Raw genomic sequence first — 21,483 nt, 5'->3', positions numbered from 1 at the left:
CCTCACCTCTTTCAGTTATTACTGGATTTTTTTTGTTTGTTTTATAAAGTGGATGCCTTACTTTTTGGATAAATATTTTTGAAGCTTGTATTTCGATTTCTTTTGAGTCTTTTTTTTTTAATGTAAGATGGTTGGGAGGGGAGGGGTAGAGTTGGTTCAACCTTGGTGGTCATCTCCTGTTGTTGAATTGGTTTAGGTGTTTTAAGAGTCCCATTTGTTAAAGCAAAGAAAAAAAAAAAAAAAGGTCCCATTTGTTTTTGTGGAGGTTTTATTTTCTTTTTCATGTAATAAAATTTGAAATGGAAGTGAAGTTGGTAGTGGCATTGATGATCAAATGACCTTTGGGAACAAGTCCCCCTGCTCTGTGTTTCTTGGTCCCAAGTTCTGGCAGCCGGGTCCTTGCCAGGATGGCATTTCTAGAAAGCCTAGTGAGCTGCACCTGCCAGTTGCCCCAGGACCTCAGTAACACCCTTCCTCCCATTGCCAGCTCGAAGTCTTGTCATCCCTGCTTTTAAGGACCTATGTACCAGAAGAGAGCCTGCAAATGGACCAGCAGAAATTCTGGGAATGAAAATGAGGAGGAAATGAGGGATGGTTACTCCACTATCCCATCAACCTGGTCGCCTGCTCCAGCATAACCTAACGGAGGTGGTGGGCCCAGGGCCTGAGGGGCTTGTTGCCCTGGAAGGGAGGCTGGGCTCACAGGCAGCATCCACCCACCCCGGCCTCCAGACCATCTGAGGCGAAGACTTCCTGCAGGGGCTCCAGGAGCGGAGAACTCTGGGATTAGGACCCTAGGGCTGACTGACAAAGTGGGGGTGACAGAGTGAATTCCTCCAGAGTTGGGGTTCCTTGCTAGAGGAAGTTGATGGAATTTGTCCCAGTCCCTGCTACAAGTCTGGGTGTCCCAAGGACAACATGACTGAGGGCCATGGGAGGGTGGGTTTGAAGAACCCTCCCCAATTTCGGACATTGCAAGGACACAGAGGAGCAAGAGGCCAGGTCCCAACTTGCCTGCTTGGCAGCTGTCATTGTCCCTGACAGCCTGGACGGTCGCCAGTCGCAGGGAGGTCAGACACCTGGCACCTGTTTACAGCAGTATGCCCACAGGTAACTCATCTCACCTGCTCCAAACTGTGCGTGTGAGAGTTGGACCTAATCTTATCTCAGCTGGTTCCTCAAATCTCCCAACACTGGGTTGTCCCACCAAGGTCAAGGCCAGTCTTGGGAAGTTCTCTCCCACACCTCCCCTTCGGGAGTCCCCTTCCCCATTGCACACCCCTGTCCTCTCCCTGCACTGCCCAGGTCTCCTCTGTGTTGCCCTCCCCAACTCCTCTCACTCCCTGGACTCTTGAGATTCATGTATTTTCATTGGAAAAGCAGATTTACAGAAAGGAGAGGAGACAGAAAGTCTGCCGGCTCACTCCCTAAATGACCGCAATGACCAGAGCTCAGCTAATCCAAAGCCAACAGCTTCTTCCCAATCTCTTACATAGATGCATGGGCCCAAGGACTTGGGTCATCCTCCGCCATCTCTGCCACCTTCCCAGGAGCAAAAGCAGGGATCAGAAGTGAAGCAGCCGGGACATGAGCTGTTGCCCATATGGGGGTCTGCTGCTTTTAACTAGATTAGCCTGTGGAGACACCGCTTGACACTGCATTTCTTTAGACCTTGGACCTGGGCCATGTCTTAGCCTTTTAGTCACTTCACTTCAGATGTTCTGCCCTTAAGAGCCTTTTGGGAATGGCTAGTCTTGTGGCTAATCTGCCCGCAGTCATACAGCAAGGCACACCACGGCCCCCAAGAGCTCTGTTCCATGCTGTGGAAAGAACACATACAGTCCTGAATTTACCTCCAAGTCAGCAAAGAACTCCAATCCTTTGTTTTGGGAAGGGACATTTGGCACAGCAACGAAGACTTTTGGGAGGCCCACCTTCCTCCTCAGAGTACGGGTTTCAGGGCCAGTGCTGTGACACTGCTGGCCTAGTCACCACCTACAATGCCAGAGTCCCATATGAGCGCTGGTTGGAGACTGCTCTGCTCAAGATCCAGCTCTCTGCTGAAGCGCCTGGAAAAGCACCGAAGTACTCAGTCCCTTTGCCATTCATAGAGACCCAGATGGAGTTCCAAGCTCCTGGATTTGGCTCAGCCCAACCCCAGCCATTGCAGCCATTTGGAGAGTGAACCAGTGGATAAAAGACTCTTTCATTCTCTGCTTTTCAATAAAAGCAGAGGAAATACAGAGAGAAAAATCTTCCATCTACTGGTTCACTCCCCATTGGCCACAAAGGCCGGAGCTGAGCCAATCCAAAACCAGGAGCTTCTTCTGGGTTTCCCACGCAGGTGCAGGGTCCCAAGGCTTTGGGCCATCCTCTACAGTTTTCCCAGGTCACAAGCAGGGAGCTGGATGGGAAGTGGAGCAGCTGGGATATGAACTGGCGCACATGTGGGATCCCAGCACATGCGAGGCAAGGGCTTAAGCCACTGGGCTACAGCGCTGGGCCCAAATTAGTTCATTTAAAATTTCAAAATATCCTGTGCATATCCTCATAATTATTGACATGGCAATGCACCTGTCATTGTTACTCCTGAAATAAGATGCCAAAGTCCAGAAGGATCAAACCAGTTCACCAGCAGATGAAAAAAAGAAGAAGCCGGGCCCGGCGGCGTGGTCTAGCGGCTAAAGTCCTCGCCTTGAAAGCCCCGAGATCCCATATGGGCGCCGGTTCTAATCCCGGCAGCTCCACTTCCCATCCAGCTCCCTGCTTGTGGCCTGGGAAAGCAGTTGAGGACGGCCCAATGCATTGGGACACTGCACCCGCGTGGGAGACCCGGAAGAGGTTCCAGGTTCCCGGCTTCGGACTGGCGCGCATCGGCCCGTTGCAGCTCAGTTGGGGAGTGAATCATCGGACGGAAGATCTTCCTCTCTGTCTCTCCTCCTCTGTGTATATCTGGCTGTAATAAAATGAATAAATCTTTAAAAAAAAAAAAAAAAAAGAAAGAAAAGAAAAAAAGAAGAAGCCAAGAACACACTTAGCAAGTGCGTGCGTATGCACTTGGTGGCCTCACAGACCACCCACCCACCAGGTGACTGTGGACCCCTGTGCTGAACTGCAAGTGTCTGCTGGCAGGGGCGCAGTGTCATGGGGGCGTTACACCAGGCAGGGGGATAGCGTCCCTGCTGGGAAAACACAAGTGAAACAGCAGTGGGTGGTCAGGCCGACTCCTTTACACTCACTACCTTCTTGCAAGTGAGAACAGCAGACACCATCTTACGGTAAAGATTCCGGAGCCGGCCCAAGGTCACAGACTGCTCCTGGGGAAAGCCTTGGTGCCCCAAGGAGGTAGAGCTGCCAGGAGATCTGTCACAAAGTCCCCGAGAGGATAACAACGCAGGCTGTGCTGTGATGACTGCAAACAGCCGCAGCCATGCAGGGCGGAGGCCCGGCTGGCCACACGCCACGCACCCACCCCTGCTGGGCACAGCCTGTGCCCCCGCCCCTCCAAGTGCCTCCTGCCCCTTGGTTACTGGTTACCGGGAGACGCTGTCGTCAGCAAGCCGGCAACGTCAACGGCCACCAGGAGGCCAGCGGCACAGATCACTTATCTGCCGAGGCCCACGCTGCCCACCTTCTGATTTCCTGCCAGCTCTGTTTGTACACGTCCCTGCCTCCTCGCCGAGCTGACTGTCCGGCGGCTGCCCTGAGCTGACGCAGGCAGCCCCCCTCTCCCAGAGGCATCCGGAGTGACACGCAGCCCCCTCCTCATCGCCCTCATTCCTAGACCCTGGCAGTTCTGAGTCACAGCCCCTGCCTGCCCCTCTCCAAGCCTGTCAGCCCTGGGGTGACCTTGACGAGTTCAACCTGATGCCCTTGCTTTCCTTGCTTACAGAGATAAAAACCACCCACTGCCTGCCTTGCCTTCCTTCTGACTTCATTCATTGGCAGTCATCATCAACAAGTGTGTGTTTCAAGGACTGAAAAGCCTAGTTTGGGGGGCTGGCAATGTAGCAAGCAAAGCCACCCCCTGCAACACCAGCATCCCATGTAGGTGCCTGTTGAGTCCCAGCTGCTTGACTTCCCATCCAGCTCCCTGCTAGTGTACCTGAGAGAGGGGCGGAGGGTGGCCCAAGTCCTCGGGCTCCTGCACCCACGTGGGAGACCCTCCTGGCTTCAGCCTGGCTCCTGGGTTGGCCACTGGAACAAAGTCAGATATACAGAGAGGAGGAGAGACAGAGAGGAAGATCTTCCGTCTGATGATTCACTCCCCAAGTGACCGCAACGGCCGGTGCTGTGCCAATCCAAAGCCGGGAACCAGGAACTTCTTCTGGGTCTCCCGTGTGGGTGCAGGGTCCCAAATTTTTGGGCCGTCCTCAACTGCTTTCTCAGGCCACAAGCAGGGAGCTGGATGGGAAGTGGAGCTGCCGGGATTAGAACCGGCGCCCATATGGGATCCCGGGGTGCTCAAGGCGAGGACTTTAGCCACTAGGCCACGCTGCTGGGACCTCAAAGTAAATGACTTTCAAAGTAAATGATCTTTTTGTAAAAAGAAAAAGCCTAGTTTATCAGAAAATGCAAGACTTTGCCATTATTGTTATTTCCAAGTAGGGGAGCGGGAGAATTTCTCCTGGATGTGAGACCCTAGCCCCGGGCTCCCCAACCTGCCCAGTGCCCGGTAACTGTCCACTAAGCCACCCTTTCGGCCATGCTTCTCCTTCCTCCTGCCAGAGGCCCCCGGGAGTGCCAGGGCTTGGGGGAGCCCGCCCTCTGCTGTCCACGCGATTTCCAATCACAGCCGCCCTGGCTGGAATCTCGTGCCTGCATTGCCACCTGGTGGTCCACACAGGCATTGATGCCGGACTGAAGTCACTCGGCTCTGGTATCTCCTGGGTAGAGTTGAAGACGGAAGGGAGAAATTTCCCCAACGGAGATTTATTTCTGGATGGCAATCTCCTTTTCCATGCCAGCCAGGACTTCAAGAGAAAGCACATCTGGCCGCACCTCCAGCCCTGAGCAGAAAACCCCAAAGAGTAGATCAGAGGTTCCAGGGATGATGAGAAAGAGGGTGCTAAAGAGCTAACTTGCCCGACTTGCCCTGGTGATGATCCCACCGTGTGTACCTCACAGTGACCCGTTCACCTGGCCCCGGCATGCCTGACTTATAAACCTGCTGCCCCTCACAGCAACCACAGCATTTGCTGTTGTCAGAAGAGCAGTTACACGGTTCTCTGTGTCCTCTTGTCCCTTACTAGACCTGCAGTTTGTTCGGAAAGGAAATCCAACAGGGCAAAGCAGGGCCATAAAAGGTGCCGCCAGAGACTGGTGCCATGGCATAGTAGGTTAGGGCTCTGCCTGCTCTGCTGGCAGTCATGGAGGTTCAAGTCCTGCTTGGTCCACTTTTGATCAAGCTCTCTGCTAATGGCCTGGCCCAGATGGCTGGACCCCTGCACCCGCATGAGAGACTCAGAAGAAGCTCCTGGTTCCTGACTTCAGACTGGCCTAGCTCTGGTCATTGTGGCTATTTGGGAATGCTCCAGCAGATAGGAGATTTCTCTCTGGAAATCTACCTTTCATGGACCAGCACGATGGCCTATCAGGCTAACCCTCCACCCTGTGTTGCCAGGATCCCGTGTGGGTGTTGGCTCAGGTCCCAGCTGCTCCACTTCTCATCCAGGTCCCTGCTTATGGCCTAGGAAAGCAACCCGCTGGCTGCTGACTCACACAAAAGTTGGGGCTGGGGCACATGCCTGGAGGGGGGTGGGCTGCAGTAATACGTGAAAGTGTTAAAAAAAAAAAAAGAAGGTATTGGAGCAGGGATTAGGCCATGTCAGGTTGGGCTGCAGCACCCAAACACTAGAGAACTGGAAATGGGGACATATTCTATGGGGGACTTGAAGACTTGTTTCTGTAAGACCTACCGGTTTGTGTGAGAGCTGGGGGTGATGACAGGCCAAGCCTGCCTGGAATACAGAAATCACCTGACAGGAGCTCACCTGACATTCGCAGGAGCCAGGCAGGACTGGGAGGAGTTTGGGCTGTACCAGGCTGCAGTACCCACTGACATATGCAAAGGCCATGACTGAGGGCAGATTAAGCCAAGCAGGGCTACAGCACCCACTGGCACACATGAGACCCAGGGCTGGGAGCAAGCCTGGTAGTTTGGGCTAGGCCATAGCACCTACTTACAGCACAAGAATCAGGACAGGGTGTGGACCACACCCGGCTGGGCTAGACACCTGCTAGCAAGGGCTAAGACTGGGAGCACTCTATGCCAGGCCGTGCTGAAGTTCCCACCAGCTCATGTAAGATCCAGGACTGGGAACCGGCCTGGCAGGGGAGCTTTGGAGACTCCCCTGCCAGGTTGCAGCTCCCATTGGTGAGTGTGAGAGCCAGGGCTATGGGCAGACCCGATTGGGCAAGGCTGCAGTACCTATCAGCATGCATGTGGACTGGGGCTGAGGGGTGGCCAGGCTGGGCTAGGCTGTAGTACCTGCTGGCAAATGCCAAGACATGGGGTGGGCCATCTCAGACTAAGCCTCAGCACCTGTTGGCACTCACAGGACCCAGGTCTGGGAGCAGGTCTGACAGAAGAACTTCAGAGATTCCCCTGCTGCTTCCACTGGTGAGCATGAGGACCAGGACTGGGGGCAGGTCAGTCTGGCATTTGGGCTAAATCTGGGGTGGGCTGGGCTAGGCCACAGCACCTGTCAGTTCATGTGAAAGATGGGGCTGGGGCCTGGCGGCGTGGCCTAGCGGCTAAAGTCCTCGCCTTGAAAGCCCCGGGATCCCATATGGACGCCGGTTCTAATCCCGGTAGCTCCACTTCCCATCCAGCTCCCTGCCTGTGGCCTGGGAAAGCAGTTGAGGACGGCCCAATGCACTGGGACACTGCACCCACGTGGGAGACCCGGAAGAGGTTCCAGGTTCCCGGCTTCGGATCGGCGCGCATCGGCCCGTTGCGGCTCACTTGGGGAGTGAATCATCGGACGGAAGATCTTCCTCTCTGTCTCTCCTCCTCTGTGTGTATCTAGCTGTAATAAAATGAATAAATCTTAAAAAAAAAAAAAAAAGAAAGATGGGGCTGGGAGCTGAACTGACCAGGCAGCTGCACCCATGGGTGTGTGCGTTGGCTGGTGCAGGTGACAGACCACACCTGACCCTGCACTAGCTGGCATACATCAAAGTCTGAGGTCACCCTAGGCAAGGTTTCTTAGGGGAGTCCCCAACAGATTGCTACACTCAAGTCCTGGCCACAGGGAAAATCACAAGATACGTGGTCCGAACCTTGCACAGCATGTATCAGAACTGGGCCTCCTCAGCTACGGATGCCTGTGCAGTGGACAGCATGCTCAAATGCACATGGAGGATGTGACAGCCAGTTCATCTAGGCCAGCAGAGGATGTTGAGTGCCTCATAAAGGGATAGAAAGTGAAACAGTTTGGACAACTGTCTTGCCCATGTTTTGCAGCAAGTGTCTGGGTCTAAGGATGCACACAGGGTGGGCTTGGTCAGCCTTGGAAAAATGTCATCAACCTCAGTGCAACAAAGCCAGTGACATCTCAGAACTACCAAACCCACTCAGGTAATAACCTTGGAACATTCTTCCCCACATCAGGGTTTTTAAGGTGACATCAAAGGACCATCTCCCACTCCCTTGAGTGCTGATATAGTTTGACAGCAAGAAGCAGCCCACTCCCCTCCTCAGCCCCCAGCAGACCAGCACAATAAAAAGAACTGAAACATTTGTCCCAGCAACTTTCCTCCATACTTCTACCCTCTCCACCCTAATCAGAGGCCCACATGAGCATACATCCCTCTCAGCTATGTCAATAATAATAAAAACTGGGCCCGGCACCATGGCCTTGTGGCCTGGGAAAGCAGTCGAGGACGGCCCAATGCATTGGGACCCTGCACCCGCGTGGGAGACCCGGAAGAGGTTCCAGGTTCCCGGCTTCGGATCAGTGCGCACTGGCCGTTGCGGTCACTTGGGGAGTGAATCATCGGACGGAAGATCTTCCTCTCTGTCTCTCCTCCTCTGTGTGTATCTGGCTGTAATAAAATGAATAAATCTTTAAAAAAAAAAAAGAAAATAAATACATCTTTTTAAAATGTTTTAAGTTTTTAATCTGCCTTTCAAATAATGAATAAATAAATAAAAAGTGCCTCCAAAAAGAAGGAGTGGGGGAGTGGAGCCACCAGTTCTTTCTTATGTATGATAGATTGACTTTATTTTTGATGTTTATATGGTTGAGAAGGATGCATGGCCATGTGAACCACCAACCAGGGTGGGAAGGGTCCAGGAATGGGGAAAAATGGATGAGACAACTGCTTCCAACCTTCCTTTTTATTTTTCCTGTTTCTGAGAGAAGAGGGGAGAGGAAGAGAGGACTGACCCAGCAGCCTAACGACACCAGTATGCGAGGATGTGGGACAGTCACTCGATATCATCCTAGGGTCCCCGATGTGGAGCCTGTTCCAAGGGTACTACGTAAGTGGTTTCAATGGTTCTGAGATGTTGATTTCATTGTGGAGGCACTAGTTCTAGACCATTGGGTGGAGTAAGGGCACAGCAGTTAGGTCATTGCTGGAGCCACCTGTATCCATTACCCGGCAACTCTCCCTCCATTCTGGCTTCCTGTTAGTAATGTGCATCTGGGAGAATTGAGTGAGTTCCTTGCTCCTGGCTTCAGCCTAGCTCTGCCCTAGATGTTCATGCATTTGAGGGGCAAACCAGTGAGTGGAAGCTCTCACTTTCATTCAAACAAGCATCAAAATAAATTTTAATGCTCATTTTTTTGGAAAGATTTTTTTTTTATTTTTATCAGAAAGGTAGATTTACAGAAAGAAGGCGAGACAAAGGGAAAGATCTTCCATCTGCTAGTTTACTCCCCAAATGGCTGCAATGGTTTTCCAAAGTGGGTACAGGGTCCCAAGGCTTTGGGTCAACCTCTGCTGCTTTTCCAGGCCACAGGAAGGTTGTTGGGTGAGAAGTGGAGCAGCTGAGATACAATCCAGTGCCCGTAAGGGATGCCAGCGATGGAAGGTAGAGGATTAGCTTGTTAAGCCATGGTGCTGGCCCCTCACCTGCTTGAAAGGTAGAGTGACAGGTAGAGAGAGAGACCTTCCTTCCACTGCCAGTTCATTTCCCAAACATCTGCAACAGCCAGACCAAAATCAGGAGCTGAGAAAACCATGTGGGTCTCCCACGTGTGGCAGAATCTCAATCCCTTGAGCTGTCAGCCAGGCCTCCTGGGACACATCAGTCAGAAGTTGGATTGGCAGCGGGAACAGCTAGAACTTGAGCCAGCATGTGGGCGCCCCAAGTTGTGGCTTAATTGCCATGCTACAGCCCCTTTCCCTTATTTTTGAAAAAGAAAGAAAAAAAAAAAATTAAAAGCATCCAAGGGCTGTGAAGGAGTAGCGGTAGGCTTCTCCACAGGACACTGAAACCAAACCCCAGAAGAGGGGATGACAACCTCGCACCCCGCAAGAGGAAGTGGACCCAGGAGACACTCCGGAGGTCACAGAACGGCCACAGCAAAGGAGAGGCTCCCAGCCGAGCTGCAGTAGCAAGCTCCCGAGGCCTGCAGCCCAGGGCACAGGAAGCAGTGGGCAGGCCTCGGGCCCAGGGCAGTGGGGGGGTGCCAAGTGCCAGCCAGAGCCTCTTGTAGTGCACTGCAACTGGGAGGAGGCACCAGGGCTGCCAGAAGAGACAGCAGCTAGCCTGGGGACTGGAGTGCCAGGCACCTTGGCACCTGCCCAGGCACCTTGGCCAAGCCCAGGCAGGCAGAGACTGTGCCCCACTATCAGAAACTCCCATGAGCACTTGGGCAATAGCACAGATGCTCTGCAGACTCCCAGTCAGTGAGCATTCTCTGGCCCAGGGTGGGCCCCCACTATGTGGCTTGCTCCCAGGACCCACCAGTGCTTCCTAAACCACCCCACCCCTGCACCTCAACAAGCAGCTATGGGAGGCGGGACTACAGAAGGAACTGGGCTTGTTGGTGGGGGTGGAGGGGAGGTAGGTGGAACTCAGCACTGCATGGGGGGGGGGGTTGTGGAAGGCGTGCCCAGGGAGGAACCCAGAGCAAGCTTGGGTTGGCACTTGGAAGAGGGTTTGCTCCATGTGCCCTGACTTGGCATTTGATTCTGCACAAAACTTTCTGGAAGTCAGAAGGAGGAAGACACTCAAGAGTTCGGTGTTGCCTTCAGCAAGGAGGATCTGCCATGTCCAGAGCTCAGCATGGAGAATGCGGGGCGGGGGGGGGGGGGGGTGTCCCAGAAGCATCAGCTCTGGGCATGGCCAGAGTCCTGGCTTGCACCTGGCCAAAAAATGCTTCCCCCCAGCCCCCCAACTGTTAACCAACCAGACCACAGCTGCCCTTGGTGGAAGGCCGGGCATCCCTCCCCCTGGGTGCGCCCTGCCCCTCCCTGAGTCAACCCAGGGAGAGAGAGAGAAGGGGGGAAAAAAGGGAAGAGAAGAGAGACATTGACTACAGAGGAAGGAAAAGGAAGCAGAGCTGAGGAGGGAGGAGAGAGGCCACTCAGGAGCGCGGAGAGGACAGATCTGGGGCAGATCTAGGGCAGGGGGTGATAGAGAGAGGGCAGACTGAGCATCCCCAGGGGTGCAGGGTGGGGGAGGGGAGCCCAGGGGGCGGGCCAGCCATGTCCCACGGGACCTACTACGAGTGCGAGCCCAGGGGCAGCCAGCAGCCACTCGAGTTCCCAGGGGGCCGAGCTGCCGGGCCGGGGGAGCTGGGGGACATGTGTGAGCATGAAGCCTCCATCGATCTCTCGGCCTACATCGAATCTGGGGAAGAGCAGCTCCTGTCCGATCTCTTTGCCATGAAGCCGGTCCCGGAGGCCCGCGGCCTGAAGGGGCCAGGGAGCCCTGCCTTCCCCCACTACCTGTCGGCTGACCCCAGGTCCTTCGCCTATCCTTCGCACAACTTCGGCCCGGACAGGAAGGTGTTGGGGCAAGGAATCTACAACAGCAGCCCGGGAAGCTACGACCCCAGAGCTGTGGCCGTGAAGGAGGAGCCTCGGGGACCCGAGGGCAGCCGGGGTGGCAGCCGAGGTGGCAGCTACAATCCCCTGCAGTACCAAGTGGCACATTGCGGGCAGACGGCCATGCACCTGCCTCCAAGCCTACCGGCACCGGGCCATCCCCTGCGCGTCCTCAAGGTAAGAGCTGACCAGTTCTTCTCCCTGCCTTCTGGGGGGTGGGGAGCGCTGCAGAAGGGGGCCATGCTGAGGGGTAGGGCAGAGCCTGGCTGCCACTGGAGATCATGTTAGAAGTCGCTCTGTGAAACTGTCCGACTCTCAAGTACTCTGTGCTCAATGCTGAACCAAGACCCTAAACTTCAGGCTCATGATCTCCCTGATCTTGCCCCTCGCCATAACCACCACCGCCCCATCCTCCACTGGCTTCTCCACTTCTCCCTCCTGCTGTACTCCACTGCCTGTTTCTAGAAAAGCAGATGCCTGTGCTGGTCAGAGACTGGGAGTTAGGGGCAAGTCCCCAGCGAGGGGCAGGGCTTTGGGTCCCAAGCAGAAGCCCTGTGTCCTGAGGTCCTCCAGCTGTTTGGGGAGCTGGCTCTACCATGTCCTGCATTTGTTCCATGCTCCCAAGCGGCGCCCTGGATGCTCGGACTCCTGCTCCACCTCCACTTTTCGGCCCCTTCCTCACCTCTCCCGCGCCTTCCCCACCAGGCCCCCTTGGCCGCAGCCGCAGCGCCTCCCTGCAGCCCCCTCCTCAAGGCGCCCTCCCCGGCTGGCCCCTCGCACAAGGGCAAGAAGGCAGTGAACAAAGACAGCCTGGAGTACCGGCTGCGGCGCGAGCGTAACAACATCGCCGTGCGCAAGAGCCGAGACAAGGCCAAGCGACGCATCCTGGAGACGCAGCAGAAGGTGCTGGAGTATATGGCGGAGAACGAGCGCCTCCGCAGCCGCGTGGAGCAGCTCACGCAGGAGCTGGACACCCTGCGCAATGTCTTCCGCCAGATCCCCGAGGCCGCCAACCTCATCAAGGGCGTCGGGAGCTGCAGCTGAACCCCCGCGGGTGGATGATGGACTGTGGGCGGGTGGCAGCGGCTGAGCTGCTCTGGCATGGCCAGGCGACAAGACCAGGATGGCCCTAGAGCTTGAGCCCGAGACATTGACTGTGGACGGATGGCCGAGGGCTGGAAAGGTCGGGGCAGGACCCGGGTTGGTGACTGTGAAGCTGAATAAAGCTACACCGTGCCTGGAGGCTGGGACTGGTTGTGTGTGTGTGTATGTGTGTGTGTGTGTGTGTTGCACATGTGTTACAAGAGGCCTCAAGGACCTGGGGCTGCGGGGGGGTTGGGGCTGGATCCCTGTTGCTTTGGCACTGAGATGGGTCTGTGGGAATACTGATCTGTTTCTTCACTGCCCTGCGTTGCACCCAGGGTCAGGCCATCTGCCTGCCACCCTGCCCCTCTCCCATACACACCTTCCAGGACCTCCCCTGCTCTTTCTGGTTGCTCAAGGCATCACCCAGCCCCCACAATCCCAACCCCCCCACACACACATTTGCACATGTACACACAGAGGACATGGAGCAGTCTCTGGGTCCCTTGTTCCAGTAGCTTCTAGGGTGGGTCCAGCACCCCACACTCCTGTGATCAGGCCTGCAGATCCCAGGTCTGTGTCTCTTCCCAGACACAAGGCAACATCCCTGAGGGGTGTGACTGCATTCATTCCACTCCACCCCGCCCCCCTTAGCTCCTGTCTTAGTCCTGTACCCTCCAGCCCCACAGCCTCACCTACCAGACTGACAACTGCTGATCACTGTCCCCACCCACCAGCTCCCATCCCATCCCACCCCTGGCCCGGCCCCTCATACCCCCATTCCCCCACAGGCCCACAGAAGATCTCGAGGGCTGTTGGAGAACATGGGTAAGGAGGAAGAGGAGGGTGTTAAGAGGACTGTAGCCCAAGAGGCAGCAGAGTTGCCTCAGTCTGCTGCTTACTCGCGGTCTGGCATAGAGCCAGTGACTTCTCCCCGGCGCCCGTTGCCTCCTCTGCAGAATGGGCGTCCATGGAGCGCCTAGCTCACTGCAGGGTAGTGTTGGTAGCAGGCAGGGCCCGGGCACACAGGATGTGTGCATGTGGTCTATGATTTCACTTCACTATAACCAGAGCTCTCTACATTGCTCCTGATGCAGGGCCAGGAATGGGGCCTCAGGGCTGGTGCCTAGGGGTGAGGACTCACCCAGAGGCACCAAACTGCAGAGGGTCTGGTACACAAGCAGCCAGCAAGCCAGCGTCCTCAGGCATGGGAAGTGGAGCTCAGCAGTGGGCTCTGCCCTCACACAAGCAGGGCAACAGGAGCCACACAGCACAGGTGAAGCAGGGCGGGCCCAGACAGGAGGCGAGAGGTCACTGACACCCTCTCCTGCCCTCTGCTTCTCACCTGTCAGTACTCTTATACCCTTGCTCAAGATCAAGCAGCATGGCGATGGGGGGAATTGTAAGGCCGGCCGTGGGCCACATTCAATACGCGATCCTGAGGGTCGTACAATGGTCTTACAGACAAAGCCGCTGTTTATAATGCTGGCATCCCATACAGGTACCAGTTAGTGACCCAGCAGCCCCACTTCCCATCCAGCTCCCTGCTGTGGCCTAGGCAGGCAGTTGAGGATGGCCCAAAGCCTTGGGACCCTGCACCCATGTGGGAGACCTGGAAGAAGTTCCTGGTTCCTGGCTTTGGATCGGGACAGCACCGGCCGTTGCAGTCACTTGGGGAGTGAATCGTTGGATGGAAGATCTTCCTCTCTGTCTCTCCTCCTCTCTGTATATCTGACTTAGCAATAAAAACAATTTTTTTTAATTTTAAAAAAAGAAAAATCTCTCTCTCTACCTTTGCCTTTAAAAATTAAAAACTAAAATAAAAATAGGGCCTGGTGCAGTAGCCCAGCAGCTAAAGTCCTTGACTTGCATGTGCCGGGATCCCATATGGGTGCCGGTTCTAATCCCACAGTCCCACTTACCAACCAACTCCCTGCTTGTGGCCTGGGAAAGCAGTGGAGGATGGCCCAAAGCCTTGGGACCCTGCACCCGCTTGGGAGACCCGGAATAGCTCCTGGCTACTGGCTTCAGATTGGTGCAGCACCAGCCATTGCTGCCGCGTGGGGTATGAATCAACAGAGGGAAGATCTTCCTCTCTTTCTCTCCTCCTCTCTGTACGTCTGCTTTTCCAATTAAAAAAAATAATAAAATAAATCTTAAAAAAATTTAAAAATTAAACAACTTTTTAAAATAGATGACCATAACCGCCCCTTGGTGTGGGGGGTGTTGCGATAGAGCCGAGGGGGTGCTAAAGTCTCAGGTTCCTAGGTGACTGTTGAATTAGATACCAAAGAGTGACTTCCTGAGAAGCAGAGACCATCCTGGGCCTTCTCTCTCTATTTGTCTTTCTCGCCTCCACATCCCCAACGGCAGGGCCTTCCCACATCTCAGGCGGCCGTGGGCACCAGGCCCGTGTCCCTCTCCCAGGTCCTAGTCCCCTTCCTTCCTTTGCCCCCAGGCCTCGGAGCACCATCACTCCCTTCTCTGTGTCCTGGGCCTCTGCCCCAAGTCTGTTTTGGCGGGCACACATGTACTTGTTGTCCAAGTTCGGAAGGGGAAGGTGCTGGCCTCTGCGGGCGCCCGGGAGAATCCCGCACCTTCCTTTCAGCTCAAAGGCACAGGTTGCATAAGGAGGGGTTTGCACAGAACACGGTGGTGACTCAACCTCCGGATTTCCTCCCGTCCGTCCAAGCCCACTGCCCCTGGCCTGCTGCTCTTCAAGGTTCTGGATGAGGGGAGGTGGGTTGCTTCAGCATCAACACCCAGCTTGTTCCCATAGCTCTGAAATGTGCTCCACCCACCCACCCAGCAACTCCCAAGTAGGCAGAGACTTTCCAGTGATTTTCTGTCCGTTCTAAGTTTGTAATTATTTATTTGTGAGGCAGAGTAAAAAAAGAGAGAGAGAGAGAGAAGAGAATTCCCATCCACTAGTTGAAGCTCTAAATGTCCAGAACAGCTGGGCTCACAGCCACGAGCTGGGAACTCCGGGGTCTCCCACGGGAGTGGCAGGGCCCACTGCTCTCCAGGATACACATTAGTAGGAACCTGGAGCCAGGAGCGGAACCAGAACTGAAACCAGGTACTCTGAAAAGAAACACAAGCGTTGTGAGTGGTATCCTAGCCACAAGGCCAAAATGCCTGACCCATAGTCAAGGATTCCACTTCTTTTTTTTTTTGGTCCTAAAGTTTTTATTTATGGGGTCAGCACTCTGGTGTAGCAGGTAAAGCTACTGCCTGTGGCATTGGCATCCCATATGGACACTGGTTAAGTCGCGGCTTTTCTACTTCCCATCCAGCTCCTTGCTTGTGACCCGGAAAAGCAGCTGAGGATGGCCCAAAGCCTTGAGACCCTGCATCTGCGTGGGAGACCCGGAAGATGCTCCTGGCTCCTGGCTTCACATAGGCTCAGCTCCAGCTGTGGCAGCCACCTGGGGAGTGAACCAGAGGATGAAAGATCTCTTTCTGTCTCTCCCTTTCTCTCTGTAGCTCTGCCTTTCAAATAAATACATCTTTTAAAAATAATTTTATTTATTTACTTACTTGAAAAGTCAAAAAGAAAAAAAAAATTCCTTCCCCTGGTTCACTCCCCAAATGCCAACAACAAACAGGGCTGGGCTGTGCCAAAGCCAACGCTTAGAAGTTCCGTTTCGGTCTTCCACGTGAGCGGCAGGAACCCACGCACCTGGGCCACCATCCGCTGCTTTCCCAGGAGCATTAGCAGCAGGTTGGATTGGAAGCAGAGGAACTAGACTCAAACTGTCCTAGTCAGCTGTCTGCTGTGAGACACGGACACCGCAAGTGGCAGCTTAATCAGTCATGCCACAATATCCTCCCTGACACCTGCTCTCTGGCCGGACAAGAGCCACATCCCTGTCTCCCCACAGGATCCCACATGGTGTGGCACGGGACGTGGGGCATGGGGGCAACCCCAGCACGCCCCAGTCCCTTCTGAGCACATTCCTGAATGAGGCTCTCAAACTGACCTCGACTCCTTTCCACTCATCCAACAAGCATTGGCTGAGTATTTTTCCTTTGAACAGGTTCTCAGGGGAAGGAGCAGGAAGAGAAAGTCAACGGCCAGGAGGTTCTGCGAGTCTTCCTGGGCCCGTACACATCTTCCTGTAGCCCACCTCCCCAGGCAGCCCCCACCCTGCAGAAGCGTCAGCTCCAGCTCCATCTCCTGAGTCCTGCTCATTCACACCTCCACCCAGGACTCCAGTGACGCTCACTGGGGACCACAGGCAGGGAGGGAGGTTATTTTAGCTGGTGTGAGGCAGTGACACTGAGGTTGAAACCTGAAAACTGCTCAGAGGGCAGACGGGTAGAGGGAGGAGGGAACAAAGATAAACATAGGCAGATGTCCTGGTCAAGGCAAAGAAACAAAGCGATGCATGGCGGCTGGGAGGAAGAAGAAGGGGACAGGCAAGAAAACCATTGCCAGCCAGCGGGAAGGAGGAGGAGAAAGAGGAGGGGGGCTTCCCTGCCCTTCCCCGCTCCTCTCACCTTCACTGCTTGGCTGAGCTGCCCTCTTGGAGAAAGGAGATGGCCAAAAATGAGGGGCAGTTGGCCAGGCCCCGGTCTGGAGAAAGGCCCTTTGTACCCAGTAAGCCAAGCACAAGCAAAGCCCATTGCTTTCAAAGATAGACCACTTGGGCCTATTTGTCCTGCTTGAGCAAAACTGGGACCTAGTGGGGAGGTCTGGGCTGAGACACAGAATCTTAGGCCGCAGGGAAGCTGCGAAGGAGAAGGAAGAACGTGAAGAGATACTGCCAAGAGGGCGGAGGCTGCCCAAGGTGAGTCTGCCAAGGTCAGGCCGGCAGCTGCTTGTGAAAGCCACCACTCCCCGGTTCGTCGTGCACACCTCCCTACCCCCACTCCCTAACAGATTGCCACACGCCTGGCCCCCACAGCCCCCATCCCAATGTTGCAAGATCCCTGGCGGGGGGTTATGGGTGGAAAGGGGCCTCTTCACCTCCACCCCCCAACCCTGCCCCAAGCTGACTGAGGTGAGGACTATGGGATGGAAGGGGTTGTGTAGGAGACCGCAGGACTGCCTGAGGGACCTGTGTGCTCTCACAGATGGTCCCTTCCTCGTCTTAGGACCTGTGGACCTGAGCTGGACCCCCCAGCCTACTTGCCCAGGCCTCAGAGCAACCTCAGCGGCACGGGAGAACCCTTCCCTGCAGGAAGAGACTAGGCCTTTTCCAAAAGAAACGCCTGCTGTTTTTCTGCACCGCCCTCAGTGCTGACTCCAGGGAGCAGCAGGATGTCCCCAGGACCCCAGACAGGAGGGCTGCCTAGTCGGACACTCTGCTGCTTGAGTGAGAGCCTCCCACTTCTCTTTTAGAAAACAACCCAGCCCTGAGGCTCTCCAGAGACTGCAGCCCTACAAGCTCAGCCTCACCCAGGAGCCCCAAACTGTCCCAAGTCCCTCGGCCACCCACACCTAAGCACCGTCACCCCTGGCCAGGCCATCCAGCTCTGTGCAATCGGGACGGTTTGCAAAAAGCCCACTGGCTCCCGCTTTGTCACCATCTGAGGTTAGTCCTGCACTCCGGAGATAAGCTCAGGCCCCACCCGCCAGACAAGCGCGCGAGACAGCTGGCCTGCTGCAATCGGGGCGGTTTGCAAAAGCCCTGCTAGCACCGGCTCTGTCACCATCTGAGGTTAGGGCTGTACCCCAAGATAAAGTCCAGCCCCACCCACCGGCCCTGCCTTCAAACCTCACAAGGTCCTGGATGTTCCACCAGGGGTCTGGAAGCCCAGTCACAAAGGATCTGGAGGGATCTGGAAGGAGCTGGAAGGATCTTGAGTCTAGCACACAACTCCTACCCTGGGTCCTTCCCTCTGTCCCTAGCTGCGTCCAGGGTCTCTGGTTTCTGGCCATCTGCTGCCCTCAGCTGCCGTCTTGTCTCTCACCCTTGCTCACTCCTGCGCGCTCTCTCCATACCCACCCACCCATTCATTCATTCCCCCACTCAACCAACACTTAACTAACTCCTACTCTAGGCCAGAAACTTGCTGCAGGAGTCACAGGAGAAATAGAGAGGACAGTCTCTGCCATTGTTTTTGTTGGTTTTTAAGATTCATTTATTGGGCCCGGGGGCACCGGTTCTAATCCCGGCAGCTACACTTCCCATCCAGCTCCCTGCTTGTGGCCTAGGAAAGCAGTCGAGCTATCTCTCCTCCTCTCTGTATATTTGACTTTGTAATAAAAATAAATAAATCTTTTTTTTTTAAAGATTTATTTATTTTATTACAAAGTGAGATATACAAAGAGGAGAGACAAAGAGGAAGATCTTCCGTCCGATGATTCACTCCACAAGTGAGCCGCAATAGCTGGTGCTGTGCCGATCCGAAGCCGGGAACCAGGAACCTCCTCCGGGTCTCCCACGCGGGTGCAGGGTCCCAATGCATTGGGCCGTCCTCAACTGCTTTCCCAGGCCACAAGCAGGGAGCTGGATGGGAAGTGGAGCTGCCGGGATTAGAACCGGCACCATATGGGATCCCGGGGCTTTCAAGGCGAGGACTTTAGCCGCTAGGCCACGCCGCCGGGCCCAATAAATGAATCTTAAAAACCAACAAAAGATTCATTTATTTACTAGGCAGAGTTACACAGAAAGAGAGAGAGAGGTTTTTCATGCTGCAAATGATCATAATGGCCAAATCTCAGCTGATCTGAAACCAGGAATCAAGAGCTTCTTCCGGGTCTCCCACATGGATGCAGCAGCCTAAGCAACTGGACCATCCTCCGCTGCTTCCCCCAGAGCACTGGTAGGGAACTGGATCGTAAGTTGAAGCAGCCAGAACTCAAACCGGCCTCCAAATAGGATACTGGTTCCACAGGCAGTGGCTCTGGCCGCCATACCGCAGAACCAGCCCCCGGTCCCTGCCTTTGTGTGGTTCACAGATTGGTGAAGGTGACAGATAAATAAGGACCACAGACAGATACCATTCTGCATGATGTGAGACAGAAGGGATGACTGGGGAGATACGAACAAGGGCACATGCTTTGATAGGAGGGAGTAACAGAAGCAGGTGTCCGAGAGGTGAGCAAGTGAAAGGGGAAGAGCCTGAAGGCCTGCAACGCATAGCGGAGGGCCTGGGTTCAAGTCCAGGTTCTACTTCTAATTCTGGCTTCCTGCTCATGTGTACCCTGGGAGGCAGCAGGGGTTGAATCAAGTGACTGGGTTCCTACCATCTATGCGGGAGACCTGAACTGCACTCCTGGCTCTCAATATTGGCATGGCCAAAGCCTAGCTATGTGGACATGTGGGGAGAGAACCAGCATAGGAAAGCTCTCTTTCTCTCTTTGCTTCCCACTTAAATAAATACTTGTCTAAAAAAAAAAAAAAAGGTTTTTTGTTTTTAATTGGAAAAGCAGATTTACAGAGAGAAAGATCATCCATCTGCTGGTTCACTCCCCAAGTGGCTGCAAACAGCCAGAGCTGAAACAATTCGAAGCCAGGAGCTGGGGACTTGTTTTGGGTCTCCCATGTGGATGCAATATCTCAAGGCTTTGGGCCATCTTCCGCTGCTTTCCCAGGCCATAAGCAGGGAGCTGGAAAGGAAGTGGAGCAGCTGGGACACGAACCAGCACTCATATGGGATGCCACTGCTTAAAAGGCAAGGATTAACCACTGAGACATTGAGTTGAATCTCTAAATAAATACTTTTTTTAAAATGTTAAAGACCCCTGGACAAAAATAAAGACCTTTTTGTCCAAGAGGACCTGTATTGTGGCACAGTGGGTTAAGCTGCTGTTTACAACACTACTTCAAATGAGTACCTGTTCCAGTTCGATATAGTTCCCTGCTAATTAGCCTGAGAAAGCAGTGGGTGCTTAGTCTGTTGCACCCACCTGAGACACCCAGGTGGAGTTCCAGGCTCCTAGTTTTGGTCTGGTCCAGCCCAGGCCATTTGAGAGGGTAAAATAACAAATGGAAGATCTCCCTCTCTCTTTTTCCCTTTCTCTGTAACTCTGCCTTTCAAATAAATTAAAAAAAAAAATGAGCAGGAGCTTGTCTGGTAAACAGCAGGCAGTCCCGCCGAGAGCCCAGTTCATGCACAACCGCAAGAGCAGGCCTTTCCCCATCCCCGGGCAGAGGCTGGGGCAGGGCATCCTCATCTAGGGGTGGAGGCACTGAGGTGGCCGAGCCCCATCTCCTGCAGGTGGGATTCAGAGCAGCAGAGGAAACTCACCTTCTTAGGAAAAAGCACTTCTCTTCTTTTAATAAGAACGAGAAGAGAGGCAAAAGACGCTAACTGAGAAAGGCTTGTAACAGGTGGCTGAGGGCTCGGAGATGTCAGTTCCTAGCTGCTGAGCACAGACAGTGCAGCTGGCTGTTGAAATGCTCAGCTGGGGTGTGTCCAGCACGAGTTGATGATGATGACAATTAGAGTGACAACGGCCTGACCTGGGGGATGATTTCTTTTTCTTTTTTTTTTTTTTTAATTTGTTTTATTACAAAGTCAGATATACAGAGAGGAGGAGAGACAGAGAAGATCTTCCGTCCAATGATTCACTCCCCAAGTGAGCCGCAATGGCTGGTACTGCGCCGATCCGAAACCGGGAACCAGGAACCTCTTCCAGGTCTCCCACGCGGGTGCAGAGTCCCAAAGCCTTTGTCTGTCCTCGACTGCTTTCCCAGGCCACAAGCAGGGAGCTGGATGGGAAGTGGAGCTGCCAGGATTAGAACCGGTGCCCATATGGGATCCTGGGGCATTCAAGGTGAGGACTTTAGCCACTAGGCCACGCCACCGGGCCCCTGGGGGATGATTTCTGACAGGGGGCCTTGGCTGCCTGGGAACAGGTGCAGCTCAGACACCATCTGGGGCTGGGGCTTAACAGAGGATGTGGGATGGAAAGGATGACTGGGCAGGGGGGCAGGCTTTTGTCCAAGAGGATTTGTAGTGGGGAAGGCAGAGAGCAGATGTGGCCTGATGCAGTTAGGGGGCCCTACTTTGCCGTAGGCGTTTTGTGAAAAATAACAGTGTGACTTATAAAGAAGAGCAGAGCAGCCTGTTTCTGGAATCTTGAGGTCACAGACTGCTGGTGCCCAGACCGAGGTCAGACTCTGTGGGCCGTGGTCTGTGAGTGGGCAAAAGTTCAAGGCCAAGGTCAAGGCCTGCAGGCAAGGGTCCACAGCTGAGCAACAATCCACAGTCACAGGACTGTGTGCTTTAAGATGTCCTTGAGACAATCACCTACTGGCTTCTGTACTCAGGCTGTCACTTCCTCTTCATCAAGCATAGCTGCCTAACAGCAGCACGGGGACACAGCTACCAACATCCGTGCCACATCAAGCCCTGCAATTGGACTCCTCAAGCAGTTCAATGAAAGACTGAGGCGCAAAGCCTCCGAAGTTGACTTCGTTCCTCAGAGGAGGGGAC

General features: G+C 54.4%; 1 protein-coding gene across 1 annotated transcript; it reads left to right on the top strand.

Moving 5' to 3' along the window:
• Positions 1–10,650: 10,650 nt before the first annotated feature.
• On the top strand, positions 10,651–12,248 carry CEBPE (CCAAT enhancer binding protein epsilon). Its single transcript, XM_004584690.2, has 2 exons — positions 10,651–11,184; positions 11,713–12,248. Exons 1-2 carry the CDS (start codon positions 10,666–10,668, stop codon positions 12,049–12,051), a joined length of 858 nt encoding a protein of 285 aa, XP_004584747.1. The 5' UTR covers positions 10,651–10,665; the 3' UTR covers positions 12,052–12,248.
• Positions 12,249–21,483: the final 9,235 nt, after the last annotated feature.

This window comes from Ochotona princeps, chromosome 6 (assembly GCF_030435755.1).
Source record: "Ochotona princeps isolate mOchPri1 chromosome 6, mOchPri1.hap1, whole genome shotgun sequence".
Taxonomy (NCBI): domain Eukaryota; kingdom Metazoa; phylum Chordata; class Mammalia; order Lagomorpha; family Ochotonidae; genus Ochotona; species Ochotona princeps.
Note: the sequence above shows the minus strand (reverse complement) of the source record. Positions and strands in the feature narration are given on the sequence as shown.